The sequence below is a fragment of the Neovison vison genome, chromosome 11, assembly GCF_020171115.1.
Source record: "Neovison vison isolate M4711 chromosome 11, ASM_NN_V1, whole genome shotgun sequence".
Lineage (NCBI taxonomy): Eukaryota > Metazoa > Chordata > Mammalia > Carnivora > Mustelidae > Neogale > Neogale vison.
The window spans coordinates 61,743,876-61,759,180 of record NC_058101.1 but is presented as its reverse complement, the minus strand read 5'-3'; the positions used below and the strand labels follow the sequence as shown (position 1 = coordinate 61,759,180).

General features: G+C 47.5%; 1 protein-coding gene across 1 annotated transcript in view; it reads right to left on the bottom strand.

Annotated features, from left to right (window-relative positions):
• Nucleotides 1-15,305, bottom strand: part of CLNK (cytokine dependent hematopoietic cell linker) — a 218,589-nt gene that overhangs the window by 70,608 nt on the left and 132,676 nt on the right. The window contains exons 3-4 of the mRNA XM_044225942.1: nt 10,000-10,071; nt 587-615 (exon numbers count right to left, since the gene is read on the bottom strand). Of these exons, the coding sequence (XP_044081877.1) occupies nt 587-615; nt 10,000-10,071 (101 nt within the window). The remainder of the gene's footprint in view (nt 1-586; nt 616-9,999; nt 10,072-15,305) is intronic.

Sequence of the window (15,305 nt, the reverse complement as noted above, 5' to 3'; positions counted from 1 at the left end):
TTCTTTGCACACTTCTTTTCTATTTCTCACTTTATTCTGTCTCTTTGCAGCCATCATTTGTGGCCACCAGCTTTCTAGGGACATTCTATTGGACTTTCCCTGAAACAATAGTGCTCCAAGATGAATAGTATGTACTTTAACTCAAACTTTAATGGCATTCAGAGCTAGGCTCTGAAAAGAGATGCAAGAGAAGCATAAAATGAATCAATCACCTGTGCAACACATATTTTCAGGGGGAAGCCATTATATAGAATTCTGTTGTACGAATGCTAAGGAATGGCCACAACCCTGACGGTTAGGCAGACTTTCACGCATTTTCCAGATGAAGTAACTTGAGCCCAAAGGGACCTATGCTTCACAGCTTAAAAGTGGGGAGCCAGGGTCCCCGTCAGCCTGCCAGCTTCCATGGAAGTCACAGGCCAGGCTGCACTCCAGGAGCAACCAGAGGGAGAGACCGTCAGTGGCTAATGCCAGTTGGAACAGGCCAATAGTTTCACTGAAAGAAAAGCAGAAAAGAATGGAAGGAAGAGTAACAGAGCCAAGCTGACATTCCCACTGCTCAGGCGACAGAGGGCCCCTGACTCACCGGTGGCATTGTGGATTCGAGGCCATGACCTAGGGAAGGAAAGAGAACCAAGGTCAGTGTTAGCGGCATGCGGGCCACACACCTTCCCCAGAGGAGTGGCAGCCACGACAGACATTTCCCAGATCAACCTACGGAACGATTTCTTCGTTTTCTTACTGTTCTAGATCCAAAACAACATCTTGTTAAAGAGAATCCAGAAAATAGAAAAATGCACAGAGAAGAAAACAACAGTGCCCCAGGTAATATTTTGGCATGTCTGCTATACCTACGCACACATGTTAATAAGGGTACGTGTGTGTAAACATACAGGTGTATAAAAGTAGCACAGGAATGTATGGGCTGCTGATGTTAAAAATGCATTATCTATCTTTAGCTGTTATTCCAAGACATGATATTTATTTGGATATTTATTTGGTGATATTTATTTGGTGATTTTATTTTTATTGGGTGATATTTACTTGGCGATTTTTGGAGGGGACGTTTAGGTTCTTCCTAGTTTTTATTATGGTGAATGATCTTGCAAGGAATATCCATGCTTGCATTTCTCATCTAATCCCTGAAATATTTCCATGGAGAGACTCCACCAAGTGCAGTGAAGAGGTCAGGCAATGGGGGCCATCCACGCCCCTGTCTGTAGATCACTCAGTTGCTCTCCACGTGGGTTGGATCAATGGAGGCTAATCCACAGAGCTGGAAGAGACCGTCTCGCTGGGTCTCACCACCCTTAAATCCATCCTTTGAAACGATCCTGCCTACTTGGCACCTGATTCCTTATTTTACCTGTTTTACTTCCTAGATGCCTAGTGAGACTGAATTATTGTTATTATCTTCCAAGTGGTTTTAGTGGATTTTTTCCGCTGTGAGTTACCTGTACGTGTGCTTGTCCATTTTCTAGTAGGGTCTTTGCTTGGCTGCCACATTCACCTTGCACAAGGTGCCTTTGAAGCACCTTTTGGTTAGATTTCGGGCAAAGATCTGAAAAACTCTGGGGCGACGGAAGGCTCTGGAGGGTGCTGCTTCTGAGCCAACTTGTTTGTGCCTTTAATAATCCTGGGCCCCATGCAGCACCTGTCCTCGGAGGCTCTCAAAGTACGTCACAGGGGCAATTAACTGAGCATCGCAACACACACCAGGTGTAAATATTTATGAGGCCTGGCTGGTGGCTGGGACATGGGGCACTGAATAGTTAAGCCGGGAGACAAGAGTAACCAGGAGACCACAGCCCTCCGCCCTTGAGTCTGGCTTCCTGCTTGCCCTTTGTCCTCTGCCATTTTAATACTTGGAGTGGCCCTGTGAGGTGACTAATGCTGTCCTGAGTTTACAGATGAGGAAATGGGAGGTTCAGAGAGCTCCCCAGCTTGCCCAGTCCCACAGAGAGCAAGGGGACTGACACCAGCCTGTTGGATCCCCCTGTCCTCGCCGCCTCCCTGACCCCCGCCCCCAGATGGTGGCGAGCCCAAAGGCAGTGGGCTGCTGTGGTCTCAGAGCCCTTGTGGTTAGCTCTTGGCATCCTTTCAAGCTGCCCGACAGTCTGCAGAAATTAACAGTATGCCAGCCAGGAAGGGGCAGATCACTTATCTGGGGCCTTGGAGCTTTCTCTTGACACTTTGAACTTACAGGCTCTTCCTTGACATCTTCGTCTTAGATCAAGGCCTCCGAAGGTTCCCCAGACCTGCCACTCATGACACGGGGAATGCAAGTGATATGCTTTCGCGACTGTGCACAGCGAGCCTGTTGGGAGTGTGGCAAGCCAGGCCCTTGCCCGGAGGCATCACACCCAGCACAGGCAGCGTCCTGGGCCCCGGGGTGAGGAAGTGGATGCCAGTCTCCTTGGGGAGCCTAGCAAGAGCTTGGACTTTTAAGTTAGGATTCTGTCCTTCTGACCTTGGCTTCACCTGGTTTTTGGAATCAAAGACTGATCATGCTAAAAAGCATGTCAGAGGCAATGTTGTCCAATTTGTTGTTTCAAGTTTCAGACCCTCAAAGGTCTGAAAGGCCTCAAAGGCAGACCTGGGGGTCTTCTGACACCTACGAAGAGTGGAGCTTGTCCCGCACTGAGCGAGGCTCAGCTCCCGCTGGCTGGCTTTCCCCACTTTGCAGGTGCAACTCAAGTTCGGAAGAGGTTAAGTGAAGTGGCCCAGCAAGCAATCAGCGGAGCCAAGAGGTGTCCCGCTACCCTTATTATTTCCAAGCCTACCCTTATCTATTTCCAGCCAGTAGACTGACTAGCACTCCGTTCCTGGGAGCTTCCTCCTGATTGTCCAGGCTTCTCTGATCCATTCTCCCTCTCGGCGGGGTCCCCAAGGGATGAGGCTCATTCATATGTCATATCCTCTGGGATTCTGCACCCCAAGGCCCTCTGTGCGTCAGTGCAAGCCAAATGAATTAGCAGAGGAAGCATCAGCAGAGCCGGGAGCAGCGTTGTTATTCCAGCTGAGCCTGGCAAGGGGAGAGGGAGAGGAGGAAGTCTGGAACCGGCCTCGGAGAGCCCAGGGAGGAGGGGACCCCAGAAGGGACCTGCACTCCGCTGTTATGTCTGGTTGGAGTGCGGATAGGCAGCTGACAGGCTACCTGAAAAGGCTCCTGTGTTAACGCTCTGCAGTCGGACAGCCCAGGGTGATGAGCAAAAGAGGCTGCTGGCAAACTTCATGGAGATCCGATGTGTTCTTTACGCTCAAGAAAGCCCCACATGTTCGTTAGTAAGCTGCCTCTTGCCAGGGAATTACAAGGATGCTCCTTGGCTCCTTTGCATCAATGGCATCCATAACATGGCCACATGTGGACAGGCCACGGCTGGACAGGGGGATGGCTCGGCAGCCACCCCTCTGCTTTTCCCACTCCGTGCTCCTTCCACCTCTGAGCCTCTGGGCAGCAGGCCTTCTTCTGCATCTCTGGCTTGTGCAGGCAGGTGTCCACATTGTGGTGGGGGGAGTTTACGGAACATGAAATGAACAAGACTGACCTCCGGCGGTTTGTGGTTTTCAATATTTAAGCCTTATTACAAATAAAGAATTTCAATTTCTGAATTATTTTTAATTTTTAATACTTCTTAATAATTTAATAGGCTTAATAATTTTTAACCTGCAAAGGGCACTAAATTAAACCCATTCCTCCTTTTCCCCTTGTCTCCTGGGAGAACAGGAGCTGATTGGATAGGCGGGTTGCACTTGCGTCTTACTTATCCATGGGAACAAAGTTTGGATGGTGTGTTTTTCCTGTCCCATAGAGACGACATTGGGTCCTGTCTCCAGGGTCAAGTTCCTGGTGTGGAGATAATTCCTCATCGCCCCTTCGAGTGTGACGTGTGTGGTCCCCTCTGGGTCTCCCCAGGCACCCATTGCTGGAGCAGAATGCACAACAAGCCCCCTGGGAGACGGTCAGTGTGATTTCACCTGCCAGCCCACTCCCTGTCCCAAGCCTCCAAGATTAACAGGTTCAGCTCCACGTCTTACCTTAAGCACCATCTTGGACATTAAGGGGGGTGGGAGGTTGGGGTACCAGGTGGTGGGTATTATAGAGGGCACGGCTTGCATGTAGCACTGGGTGTGATGAAAAAATAATGAATAATGTTTTTCTGAAAATAAATAAATTGGAAAAAAAATAATAATAAAAAAAAGAGAGTTCTTTAGACTAAAATTCACTTTTAATATAGTCTAAAGAGCAATGAAGGTGACTCTGAAGTTCTAAATTCATTGCCTTCCTCCCTCTGTTTGGATGCCTGCACCGTGCTGGTAAAGGGCGAGCCTTATGTCAATCATTTCAGCAAATCTCCTGGCAACTCCTGATGGACAGGAATCTTGATCTCAGTGTTAGGGCTAACTACCAGAACTGGTCCTTTCATTTTGGGGCTGGGTTGACTGAGGCCCAGGTTACCCCTCCCCCGAGGGTACAGCCAGTGTGTGGGTGGAGTACACCCTCCTTCCTCTCCAGCACTGGAGGGAGTACAGGTTGGCCTGAGGGTGCTGTGGGAGCTGAGTGCGGAAAGGCATGGTGTGCTCATGCCCAGAGTGAGGAACCAGCAGGGGACCACTAGAAGGCCCGCCTGGTCCTGGAGGCAGGTGGAATTGGGTGAGACGCTGGGTAAAGCCTGCTCAGAGCTGCATCACAGAAAGGCCATGCGGGTGTGCAGCAGTCTCAGTGAGAGGGAGTACCAGCCTCGACAGTGGGTTTTCCCAACTTCCCGTGTGGCTGTCAGAGCTCTTCTCTGCTCACGTGGTGCTTCTCCAGTGGAACTCACACCTCTATAAACAGAACAGAGTACAGCTCGATTTCTCAAACTCCCTTCCTCAGGGCCCCAGTCCCTAAAAGGGAGACAAGGCACTGAATACAGAGCATGCCTGGAACATATCATGTACTCACAAATGTGTGGCCAAGTAAGCATGAAAGAGAGCACTGAGGAGGGAATGAATGCAGGGTACAGGTGCACAGGCAAGCAGAGACTAGAGGGCGTCGCAAGAGTAGGGCAGCTTAGAGATGCATGGTCAGCCGTATCTGGGTCTTTATGTGGACGCACCTGCCCTGGCAAGGGCTGGCAGAGAGTCCACGACACGGGGGGAACCTGCTCCACGTGTGTGCACGCGTCCCACATAAACTCCTCTGGAACAGGCTTTTGTTTTTGTTACGGATCCCAGACTGGAGAACCACTCCCAACACCCACATTACTTTGCAGTAGATGAAACTCACACCAAGGTCGACTCAAGTCAATGCTCATATTTAATTGGTGAAAGAATGGACTCATTCTTGGTTAAAGGAATCCTTGATTAGTTTCAAGAATCCTCCTCTTTTCTATCTTATTTTTTACAAAACAAAACACATATTCAGGCTGGGCCGGTCCCTGAAAGGATCCTAGGGAAAAGTCTGGAAGTGTGAATGCTCACACCTCCCAGGAACTTTCAGGCTTGGGGGGCCCTCCTCCCTCACCCCCTCAGGATCCCTCTGAGGCCTGTGAGCCTCCCCCTACTGTTTTCTCTCCTAACACACTAGGAGAGTCCAAAGGGAGTGTGGAGTTATGAATTTCCAATTCAAATCTCATTGTTAAAACTTGTGTTTTTTCTTTCCTCGACAAGGACATAACGCATGATCCCTCTTGTGTGGGGTCTCCATGTCTTTGACAAATACTGAAGGGTGAAAACAACCATATCTGGCATTTGGATAGGTTACACTGCAGAGAACCAGGGCTGTGGCTGCTTGGTGTGCCCTGTGTGCCCAGTTTAGCTCTGGCACTCCTCCAGCTGGTGGACGGCTCCTAAGTCCATGGCCTTGACCCTTTCCCCTGCCCTCCCTGACTTGTTCTGTCTTTTCTCTGTGTCCCTCAATCCTTTCCTTCTGGTAGAAGCTCCTTCTACCACCTGTTCAAGTATCTAGTATGTGCCAGGCCCTGGGATCGTATAATCCAACGGCCTCCTGCTCGGTCCTTCCAGCCCTTCTTCTTACCGTCCCTTCAGCAATGCTTCCTGAGCATCTACCTTGGGGAGATCCCAAGGACTGGGCACCACACAGTAGTCCACACTTCCTCTGTGAAAGCACTTTGGGCCTTCCGTAAGGCTCTCAGCTGGTCACGTTTTAGAAAAATACCCCTCTTTCTGCCCAGCGAGGAGGGCCAGAGGGAGTGGTATTCTTAGGGCTCTGTCAGTGTCATGGATGCTCAGGGTCACTGCAGGGGTGTAGGGTGAAAGCAGAGAGGTCAAGAGCAACAAGCAGGAAGGAACCCTGACACTGGGTCTGTCTCCTGGGGGAGGGCTGCCTGCTGCCAGTGTCCTGCAGGGGGCCTCCTAGCATAGGAACAGGGCTGCTGCATCTGAAGGGTAAGGACTGGCTCTCGGGGCCCTGAGGAATTACAGCCACCTGTACCTTGCCTTCCCCTCCCCCAACCTCTGGGGAATTAACTATTGCGGCACATATTCCTGGCAAAAGGGAACAAATGGATAGTCAATGAGGAGAGGGGATTGGGAGCATTGGAGTGTGGGACGCGTGAGCCAGTGTTGACTAGAGTGCTGTCATCGGGAATGGGAAGGGTCTCTACTTGCAGAGTGTGAAGGCGTGGCTGAGAACCTAGTGGGCAAGCCCTTAGTCTCCCTGACCGTTAGTGCCCCCAGTGTCCCCTGGAGGTTCCCCGGGGCCTGCGTCTGTTTCTTTCACTGCACGTGGCACAGTGTCCTGTGATCTGTAATACCAGCCTTTACTTTCCCCCCACCAGAGACTGAGCATCTAGATGGCAAGGGCTGTGTCCTCATCTCTGAATTTCCATGTTCCTAGTGCACTGAACTCTCCCACCTTCCTCCTACCCTCCCGGCCCCCTTCTTGCATCTTCTTCTTTTCTTCCCATTTCCTGGAGGTAGTGGGTAGGGAAGAGTAAGTGCTGGGCCCAGAGACCTCCTAGTCCTGCTCCGAAGCTGCACTCCAGGTAACGACGATAAGTCGAGGTTCTCAAACTTGAATGGGCACCAGGTGCCCAGGTTCACCAGAAGGGCTTGTTGAAACACAGTGGCCTGGGCTCCCATGCCTGAGCTTCTGATTCTGGAGGTCAGGGCCTGAGGATCTGCATTTCTACAGAGTTCCCAGGTGGTGCTGATGGATGCTGGTCCAGGGCCACACTCCAGGACCTGCCGCTGTGAGGCTGTGTCATGGATGTGGCTGTTCTTCTCAGGGTCTCCATGCACATGCTCCTTCTTCATGGCAGTCTTGACACGAGCCGAATGGATACTCCCAGGAACAGAAAACGAAATCCATAGGACTATGCTGACATAACAGAAAGTTGGGGTCACCTGGAGCCCAGAAGTGGCACTCGGGACTTGAGGTGAGACTGAATCCAAATCCAGCTGTCACCAGTGACCGGCTCTGTGACTAACCGCCAAAGGAACCTCTCTCTGACTCTCTTTCTCGTCTATAAGATGGGATTTGCAATAACTACTTCAGATCAGTACTGCGAGGATTAAATGCTAAAATTCCTTTTGTGGTGGCTGGTGCACGTTAGGCACTTAACTACGGATTTGAGTTTGGACTCGATAGTGAAACATCAATCGGTATCTTTCCATTTTCTGTGCACTTGGGGGCGCAGTACAGAGCAGGAGTGGATACTGGGGATTCAGCTCAATGAATTCTATGGGGAGTTCTAGGATATGTTCCTATCAGCAGTGTGGACGCGTCATGGGCACTGGATGTGGATGGGCTCCTGTGTTTTTCTTGGATCATCTCTTGCACCCCATCAGATGGGTGGGGCCCTGGCACTCAACATCTGCGTGGGCATCTTCTGTGGTCCGGAGGCGCATGCGTGTTTGAGTGTATGTGTGGGTGGTGGTGTGTGGGGTGTGTGGGAGGAGGCTGGGGACAGCCCTCTGCACCTGCTGCAGGAACGGACCCCTCACCTAACTAAGGGCTGGCAGTACTGAGGGCAGCCTCATGGAGTGCCAAGACTGTTTTAGATACCAGTAACGACTGGAAAAGCAACTGGCTCATCAGCCTAGGGGAGTTTACTGATCCTGGACATGCCTTCTGTCCTATAAAAAGGAGACTAATAACACTTGGGCTGTGGGCATCCAGGGAGACAGCACCTATTAAACTCTTAAAACGGCGCCCAGCACATGGTCACATGACAGTCACACGACCACTCAGCGACCATTAGCCACTGTTATTTATTGAGAACCTACTATGTTCTAGGCACTGCAGGGGTCCCCCATTTATTTCCCATACACAGGCACTGCCTTACGTACAGGGATCAGTGGGGGACAAGACGGCCTACCCATTCGCTTTCAAATAGCCTTTCTAAAGTATATGAGGCACTGAGATAGGAAATGGGCTTGTCAGACTGAGGTCGCTCCGGGAGGGAGCAGGTCTGCTGGCACCGAAACCCGGCACTCCAGGGGTCTGCCCTGCCTGCCCACAGCACCCTTCTTCTCTCCTCCATGCCAAATGCTGATAATTGTCATTTGTACAGAGAATGAATTAATCGGTTTAATAGTTCTTGAAGTATGACAGTAGACCCAAATATGTAGTTTTCAGACATTTTGATTTAATTTATATATCTCAAATACGAATTTATACTCATATAATACTTTCATTATAAAATACGCAGGGTACAGAGATTTGTATGCATATGGGATTTTTTTTTTTAAATTTAGGTTTATAAATGGTTTGGAACAGGTTGCAGAAGCATCGTCTGTTGCTCTTTTTAATATATCTTGAGCATGCTATGACACATCCTGAAATAATTTGCTGCGGAAAAAAGCACTGCTCTTTCTTTCTCTCTCTCTCTCTCTTTTTCAAATGTAGCTGTAAATATTACTTTGATGTATGTGATTGCTGCAACCATCTTCATTTGAAGGAAGGCTTCTAACCCTTCCAGCTCCCATCTCTTGCTATTGTCAAGAAATAAGAAAAACTGACTTAAAATGCATTATTCAAATGTATTTAATGTAAACATTGAACAAGTCTGAGAACAGCCACAAATTTTCCTTTGCTTAATGTGGTTTTGACAATATTTCAAATATTCTGTTTTAGAGGCATTCATTTACTCATCTTAGGAAAAATAGTTCTTCAAGGAAATCTTAGGGTGCTAAGAATGCCTGGTGCCTGGCACATAGTAGGAACTGAATGGGTGTTTGGCAGTTGACTCGGTTGAAGTGTGTTGGGATGCAAGGTGTGGTATAACATACGGAGACCCTTGTGGGCTTCTGGGCAGGGAGGCTGCTCAGGCAGGGCTTAGTGAGGGAGCTCTGCTGGGGCGCAGGGACACCACCCTCTCTGGGCATCAGGGTGTTGCCCAGGGTCTGGCTGCTGGGCAATGGCCGACCTGGATTGGCTTCAGGATTGGAATCTTGTCCTTCCACGAAATTAGCCCCTATTCTGACCTTTTAGACTTGGTTCTAAGTCCCTTGGAGGTAGGACTTTGTCTTTCATCTCTGCATATTCTCTATCCTGTGCAAGTCCTAATGCCATGACCGCTTAGTAAGTGTTTGCTCAGCGGGAGGACAAAGAAAAAACCGCACAGGTACATGGCTTCCTCTATTCTCCTCACGTGTGAGAGCTGGTCGTGGGCTCATGGCCTGATGGATCTATGATCCATCATTTAAATCACTCACCAGCTGGGAATGGAAGTTTCCATCTTAGTGGCTGTCTCCTGGGCTGTTTGGACCACTGGTGGGTGGTGGAAGCCACCCTCATGGGAAATTCTGCAGATGCTGTAGGGCTTCTCAACCTTTCCCTGCATCACCCATGTGCTGGTATTTCAACCCACTTCTGAACCTTGGTCTCCATGTGACCTCTAAGACCACTGGCAGCAATAAAATTTTATCACATGAACGTGGTGTGTCTGTGTGCATGTGCACACGTGCGTGTGTGAGTGTATGGTGGTCAGCTGATTCGCCATAGACGCTACATTTTCACTCTTCTATTAATAAACAAGGAAATATTCTGACCTATTTTTCGGCAGACAGAGGTTCTGGAATTTCAAATCACTGGATCCTTCTTTTGTTGTCCTTCTGTTGCCCCTGGGATGAAGGAAAATAAATTACAGTCAGGAAATAGCAAGGAGCTAGGGGAAAAAAAAATTAATTAAGTGCATTCATTCATAGAAACAGCCACCCAGTCAGATTTAAGTAATGAACGTCTCACACATAATTCCAAATCTCTCTTTGCATTTCCGTTGGGATTAAAAAAATCCATGTTTAAAGTAATTTAATTACTTTACAATATACATCTTTTAAATGTAAGAGCTTTATTTTACAAGGAGCGGTAGCGTGGGGTGAAGAAGCACTCCAGTCAGGATGAGGATGTGGGCTGCTGTCCCACATCAGTAGGCTCACGCTGGCACCCTCCCTGAGCTGCGTGAGTCCCTGTGACATCGCTCTGTAAAATGAGGAGGATCACACCTTCACCATGCGATTGTTGGGAGGCTGTCAAAGAGAGACAGGGCCTGTGAGCCAAAGAATGTTCAAATGCTTCCTCTGTTAGTCGAATTTGACCCCACGCTAGCAGACATCATCCAATGTAGGAAGGACGATTACTTAGCAATAGCAATTCAGATTCAAATGACATTTATCGGAATTCTATATAACTTAGATACTTTGCTATGGCATTTACTGTGAAAAGATTAAGTTATTTTAAATTGAGTTACTTTGTTCACACTCACTATCGTAAACCATTACTATTATGCATCCTCGTTCGTTCAATTAGCCGCGTTTGAGTTACTTCCATTTTTTTGCAGGTATTTTGTGAACGTTAGTAGACATTTATTGATAATGGATTCTTCCACGAATGCTCCTCAACAGCTGCCTCTTTAGCTCGGCTGACCTTCTTGTCCTCCTGGTTTCCTCCGCATGAGGCAAACCCGCTTCTTCCGGGTCCCTGGACTTTCTCTAGCTTAACCCCCAGGCCTCTTTCAGGTATTGTTTATTGTCTCTCTTCTCACTCCTACTTCTGAGCTCAGCACAGGTGCCCAGTCCTCAGAGGAACCTTCCCTGCCCTCTGAGACTGACTCCTTCATAGCATGTGTCCGAGTTGTAATTTGTGATCAGGTCTGCTAAGCTAGCTCAACGACCATGCCTGTGAGGGCAGAGATGTGCAGATGGTGCTTCTGTTGGGTGGGGGTCAGCTCCTGGCCCACAGTGGGCCCTCAGTGGGCAGCCTGTGCATTCAGGAGTCAAGGACTCTGGGAAATGCCTATCGGTGATTGGACTGTCCATCTTGGATTTTGTGTGCAGCTTATAGCTGTGAAGTGATAAAGAAAAAATTTAGTGAGGGGCACCATGGTGGTTCAGTCATTTAAGCAGTCTCAGGTCATGATCTCAGAGTCGTAGGATCGAGCCCTGCGTAGGGCTCCACGCTTGGTGTGGAGCCTGCTTAAGATTCTCTGTCTCTCCGCCCTCTTCTCCCTCCCTCTTCATTCCCCCTTCCCCCTGTTGTCTCTCTGAAATAGATAAATAAGTGTTTAAAAAAAAATTAGTGTGGGGCTCCTGAGTGTCTCAGTCAGTTAAGCATTCAACTCTTAGTTTCAGCTCAGGTCATGATCTCAGGGTCCTGGGATCCAGCCCCATGTTGGGTTTCGTGCTCAGCAGGGAGTCTATTTTAAGGTTTCTTTTTTTCCCCTCTCCCTCTTCCCTTTCCCCTCCTCATGCTCTCTCTTTCAAATAAATATATAAATCCTTAAAAATAAAAAAAATAAAATAAATTAAAAAAATTTAGTGGGTTGCTTGATATAGTTCATCATTATGTAAATTGACAGAAAGATGAAGTGTTATTTTGTTATTTTTCATCTTATTTTATTTTATTTTATTTTTTTAAATTAAATTAAATTTTTTTTCAGTGTTCCAAAATTCACTGTTTATGTACCACACCCAGTGCTCCATCCAATATGTGCCCTCCTGAATACCCATCACCAGGCTTACCCAACCCCCCACCCTCCTCCCCTCCAAAACCCTCAGTTTGTTTTTCATTTTATTTTTTTCATCATTTCGTGATTTCAAAAATCATTTAATTATTGTATTATTTCATATATTTCATGATTTTCTATTTATCTGGGCAAAACTTGTTTCATGCCTTCTAAGTTCTTGACATGGGCATCTCTTCTCTGGACATTTCTGCTTGGTTATCCTCCAGACAGAGCCCCTTTCCCAGTGAGCACCTCTATTGCTCATATAGTTTCCAAACCAGCAGCCCGGGCACTAACCTTGAGCTTTCTCTTTCCTGTCCCCAACACCAACATCGCCATGCTCTTTTGGCAGATGCCCGGATTTCCCCTCTCCTGCTCCTTCTGCCTTGCTCTTTTCCGTCATCATTCTGCTCTTTTTATCTCAGTTTAATCCCCAGCATCAAGCTGTTACCTGCTTTTCTGGCTTCCGGATCCAATCCACACACCAAAATGCAGCAGGAGTGACTGTGACCTTTCTACTTAGTAGGATATTATCATGTCAACTCCCTGCTTGAAAAGCCACACCACTTTCCCTTTCTGGGGGATGAAATCGAAACTCATTCCCATGATCTCTGAGAGGCTTGCCTCGGCGGCCTTGGGCACAATTTCTGTTGTTTGTGTCTCTGTTCCCTCCCATCCCTTCCCCCTGCCAGGGCCCCACACTGTCCTCTCTCTGGGCCCTACGTCTGCATGCTCCCACATCACTGATTAGATTTTTCTTTGGCCTCCTCTCCATCTGCCAAAAACTTTTCCATTCTTCAGGGTCTGGTTCCAATACTAGTTTCCCATGAGTTCTATGCTGCTTCCTCTTTAGGACTTTTGATATATCTCTGTTTAATCATTCATTCATTTGTTCACGGATCCATTCACTCATTAATTCAATGAACAGTTATCAAATCTACTCTGTACAAGGCTGGAGACCATGCAGTGAGATGCAGTTGTTAAAGAAGATGGATGGAGTTTGCCTCATGAATCTTACTTTTGTTGGGGAGATAGGCCATAAACAAGTAAACAAGCAATCTTATTTTTTGTGTGCCTGTTCATGTGATTGTGTTCCCCTGGACTAGTGGCTTGACAGTATAGCCGTATCCTGGGAATTATTTCTTTCCCAGAACAGTGGCTCCCTGACTTCAGGAATGTTTGTAAGATACAAATAGATGAATCAATAAAGAATCAACAAATGGCCTGCCCATTGGGCTCATCCACAGAAGTGAGCATGCCCTTTACGTGCCGAATCCTGTGGGTCTTTCTGCTACCAGGGAAATCCTGACTTGTCCCTGCACAAAGAAGGAGACCCTCAGTTTCATTCTATCATGTCAGAGCATTTGTGCACTCTGACAGCCTACATAATGTTTGCCTAAATGGCTTTAACTTGTCCCATGGTAGGAGAATGGGAAAGATTCTGAGAATTTCCTCAACCTCTTTCTAGATACCTTAAGAACCCAACATCCTGGATGCTACCTTTACTTTTCCAGATAACTTGTTTTTGACTTTTTAACTTTAAGAAGAGATTTGAATTCAAAGTCTTTTGTATTTGATGTTGACAGCAACCCTCAGATGGGCAGGTCTCCTTCTCAGCTCCAAGATATAGACGAGGACACAGGAGCCTGAGAGCCAAGGGGGTTTGGCTACAGTGAGCAGGCTGGTTGCAGGCCAGAGCTCTGACCCCTGGCTAGGTGCATGTCAGATGTGCTTTAGGGGAACCAGGAGCCAGTGATTTCCAGAAGCTCAGGGCCGGACCTCACTGAAAACCACTGAGGAACAGAGAGAAAATGGGCCGGGTGGGGAGGTCCTCCTCTGACAATGGATTATCTGAGGAAACTGTTAACGAAGCTGGCAAATAAATGGCAATTTACCTGGGTAGTAAGTAGTTAAAGTCTATTTGCTTTGGAAATGCATAGAAAGAGCATAGATTAGAAATCAAAGTGGTTCTCTCCCTGTTTCCTGCTCCTTCCCAGTTATTTGGCTTTGAATTTTGTTTGCTAATCTCAAGGAAAACTGAAATGTCCAGTTCCACAGTTTTACCCCCTACCAGGTTTCTCTATTTCAAATCATTCTTTAGGGCTCCAGTTTTTAGAGACACATTGAAAAAAATGTACAATGTTGAAAGAGTCATAAAGTTTCAGTCTGTCACAGAAAATGTGCTTAAGAATGTTAATCATTGTGGGTCAAGATTGTTTGCTTTGCATTAAATTGAGATCTGACCTTGGAAGGCTCAGCATTCCCAAGTTGGCCATTGTGTCTGTGAGCCTAGGAATGACAGTTCTGTTTACTACAGCAGTGTTAAGTAGATATGCATCATTTTACAAGGCCTCAAACATTTGGGACCAGCTGTCCTTTCTGTGGGCCACTCAGCCTGTCCCACCCATGTCGTAAAATGAATCACATCAGCATTTTTAAACTGCTACTCTATTACTTGTCATTGATCCTACTCAAGTGCCCACCAGGGAAGCAACACAAGTTAATTCATTGCCCAGAGAACTCAGGACATCCTGTAAAAGTGAGAAGTGCCACTGGCTTGTGGGGAAACTGAGGCACAGAGAACTAGCAGGTGAGCCTGCTTCCAAACATCTCTCATCCTGCCAAAACAAGAGCAAGAACACATCACCCACGCCATCCAGCCTCTCTTCTTGATTATCCTCCCAGCACTTGAGGTTCAACACCTTCTGGCCATCCTTGATTTTCTTCTCTTCTCCACCTCCCACTTGCATGGTCAGTTAACAAAACCCATCTGGTATCCCTTCACACATTTGTTTTCTTGATCTCTCCTTTTTTTTTTTTAATATAACTTCTATGATTCCCATTGCTTTTTGAGTAGACCTAACCTACCTGACAGTTTAGAACTGGTGGACTAGTTCATGGTGAAATCAATATATACATGCTATAGTAGGTTGAGGGATGTCTACCAATAATATGTGTTCCTGAGAACTGTGAATGTGACTGTATTTGGAAAAAAGATTCTTTGAGAATAAAATCCTGCTAAGGATCTTGAGATGGAATCGTCCGGGAATATGGTCGACCCTAAAACCAATGACAGGGCTTTTTGAGAAGAGAGGAGAGAACGTGAAGGAAGGCTGTGTGAAGACCCACATGAAGATGGAGGCAGAGACTGGAGCCATGGGCCATGGAACCACCCAAGTCTGGAAGAGGCAAGGAAGGATTCTCCTGCAGAGTCTTTAGAGGGAGCACAGCCCAGCTGATTTTAAACTGCTGGGTTCCAGAACTGTGGAAAATAAGTTTATGTTGTTTTAAGCCGCCTGTTTATGGTAATTTATGATGGCAGCCCTAGGAAACTAACATACAAGCATCTAACCT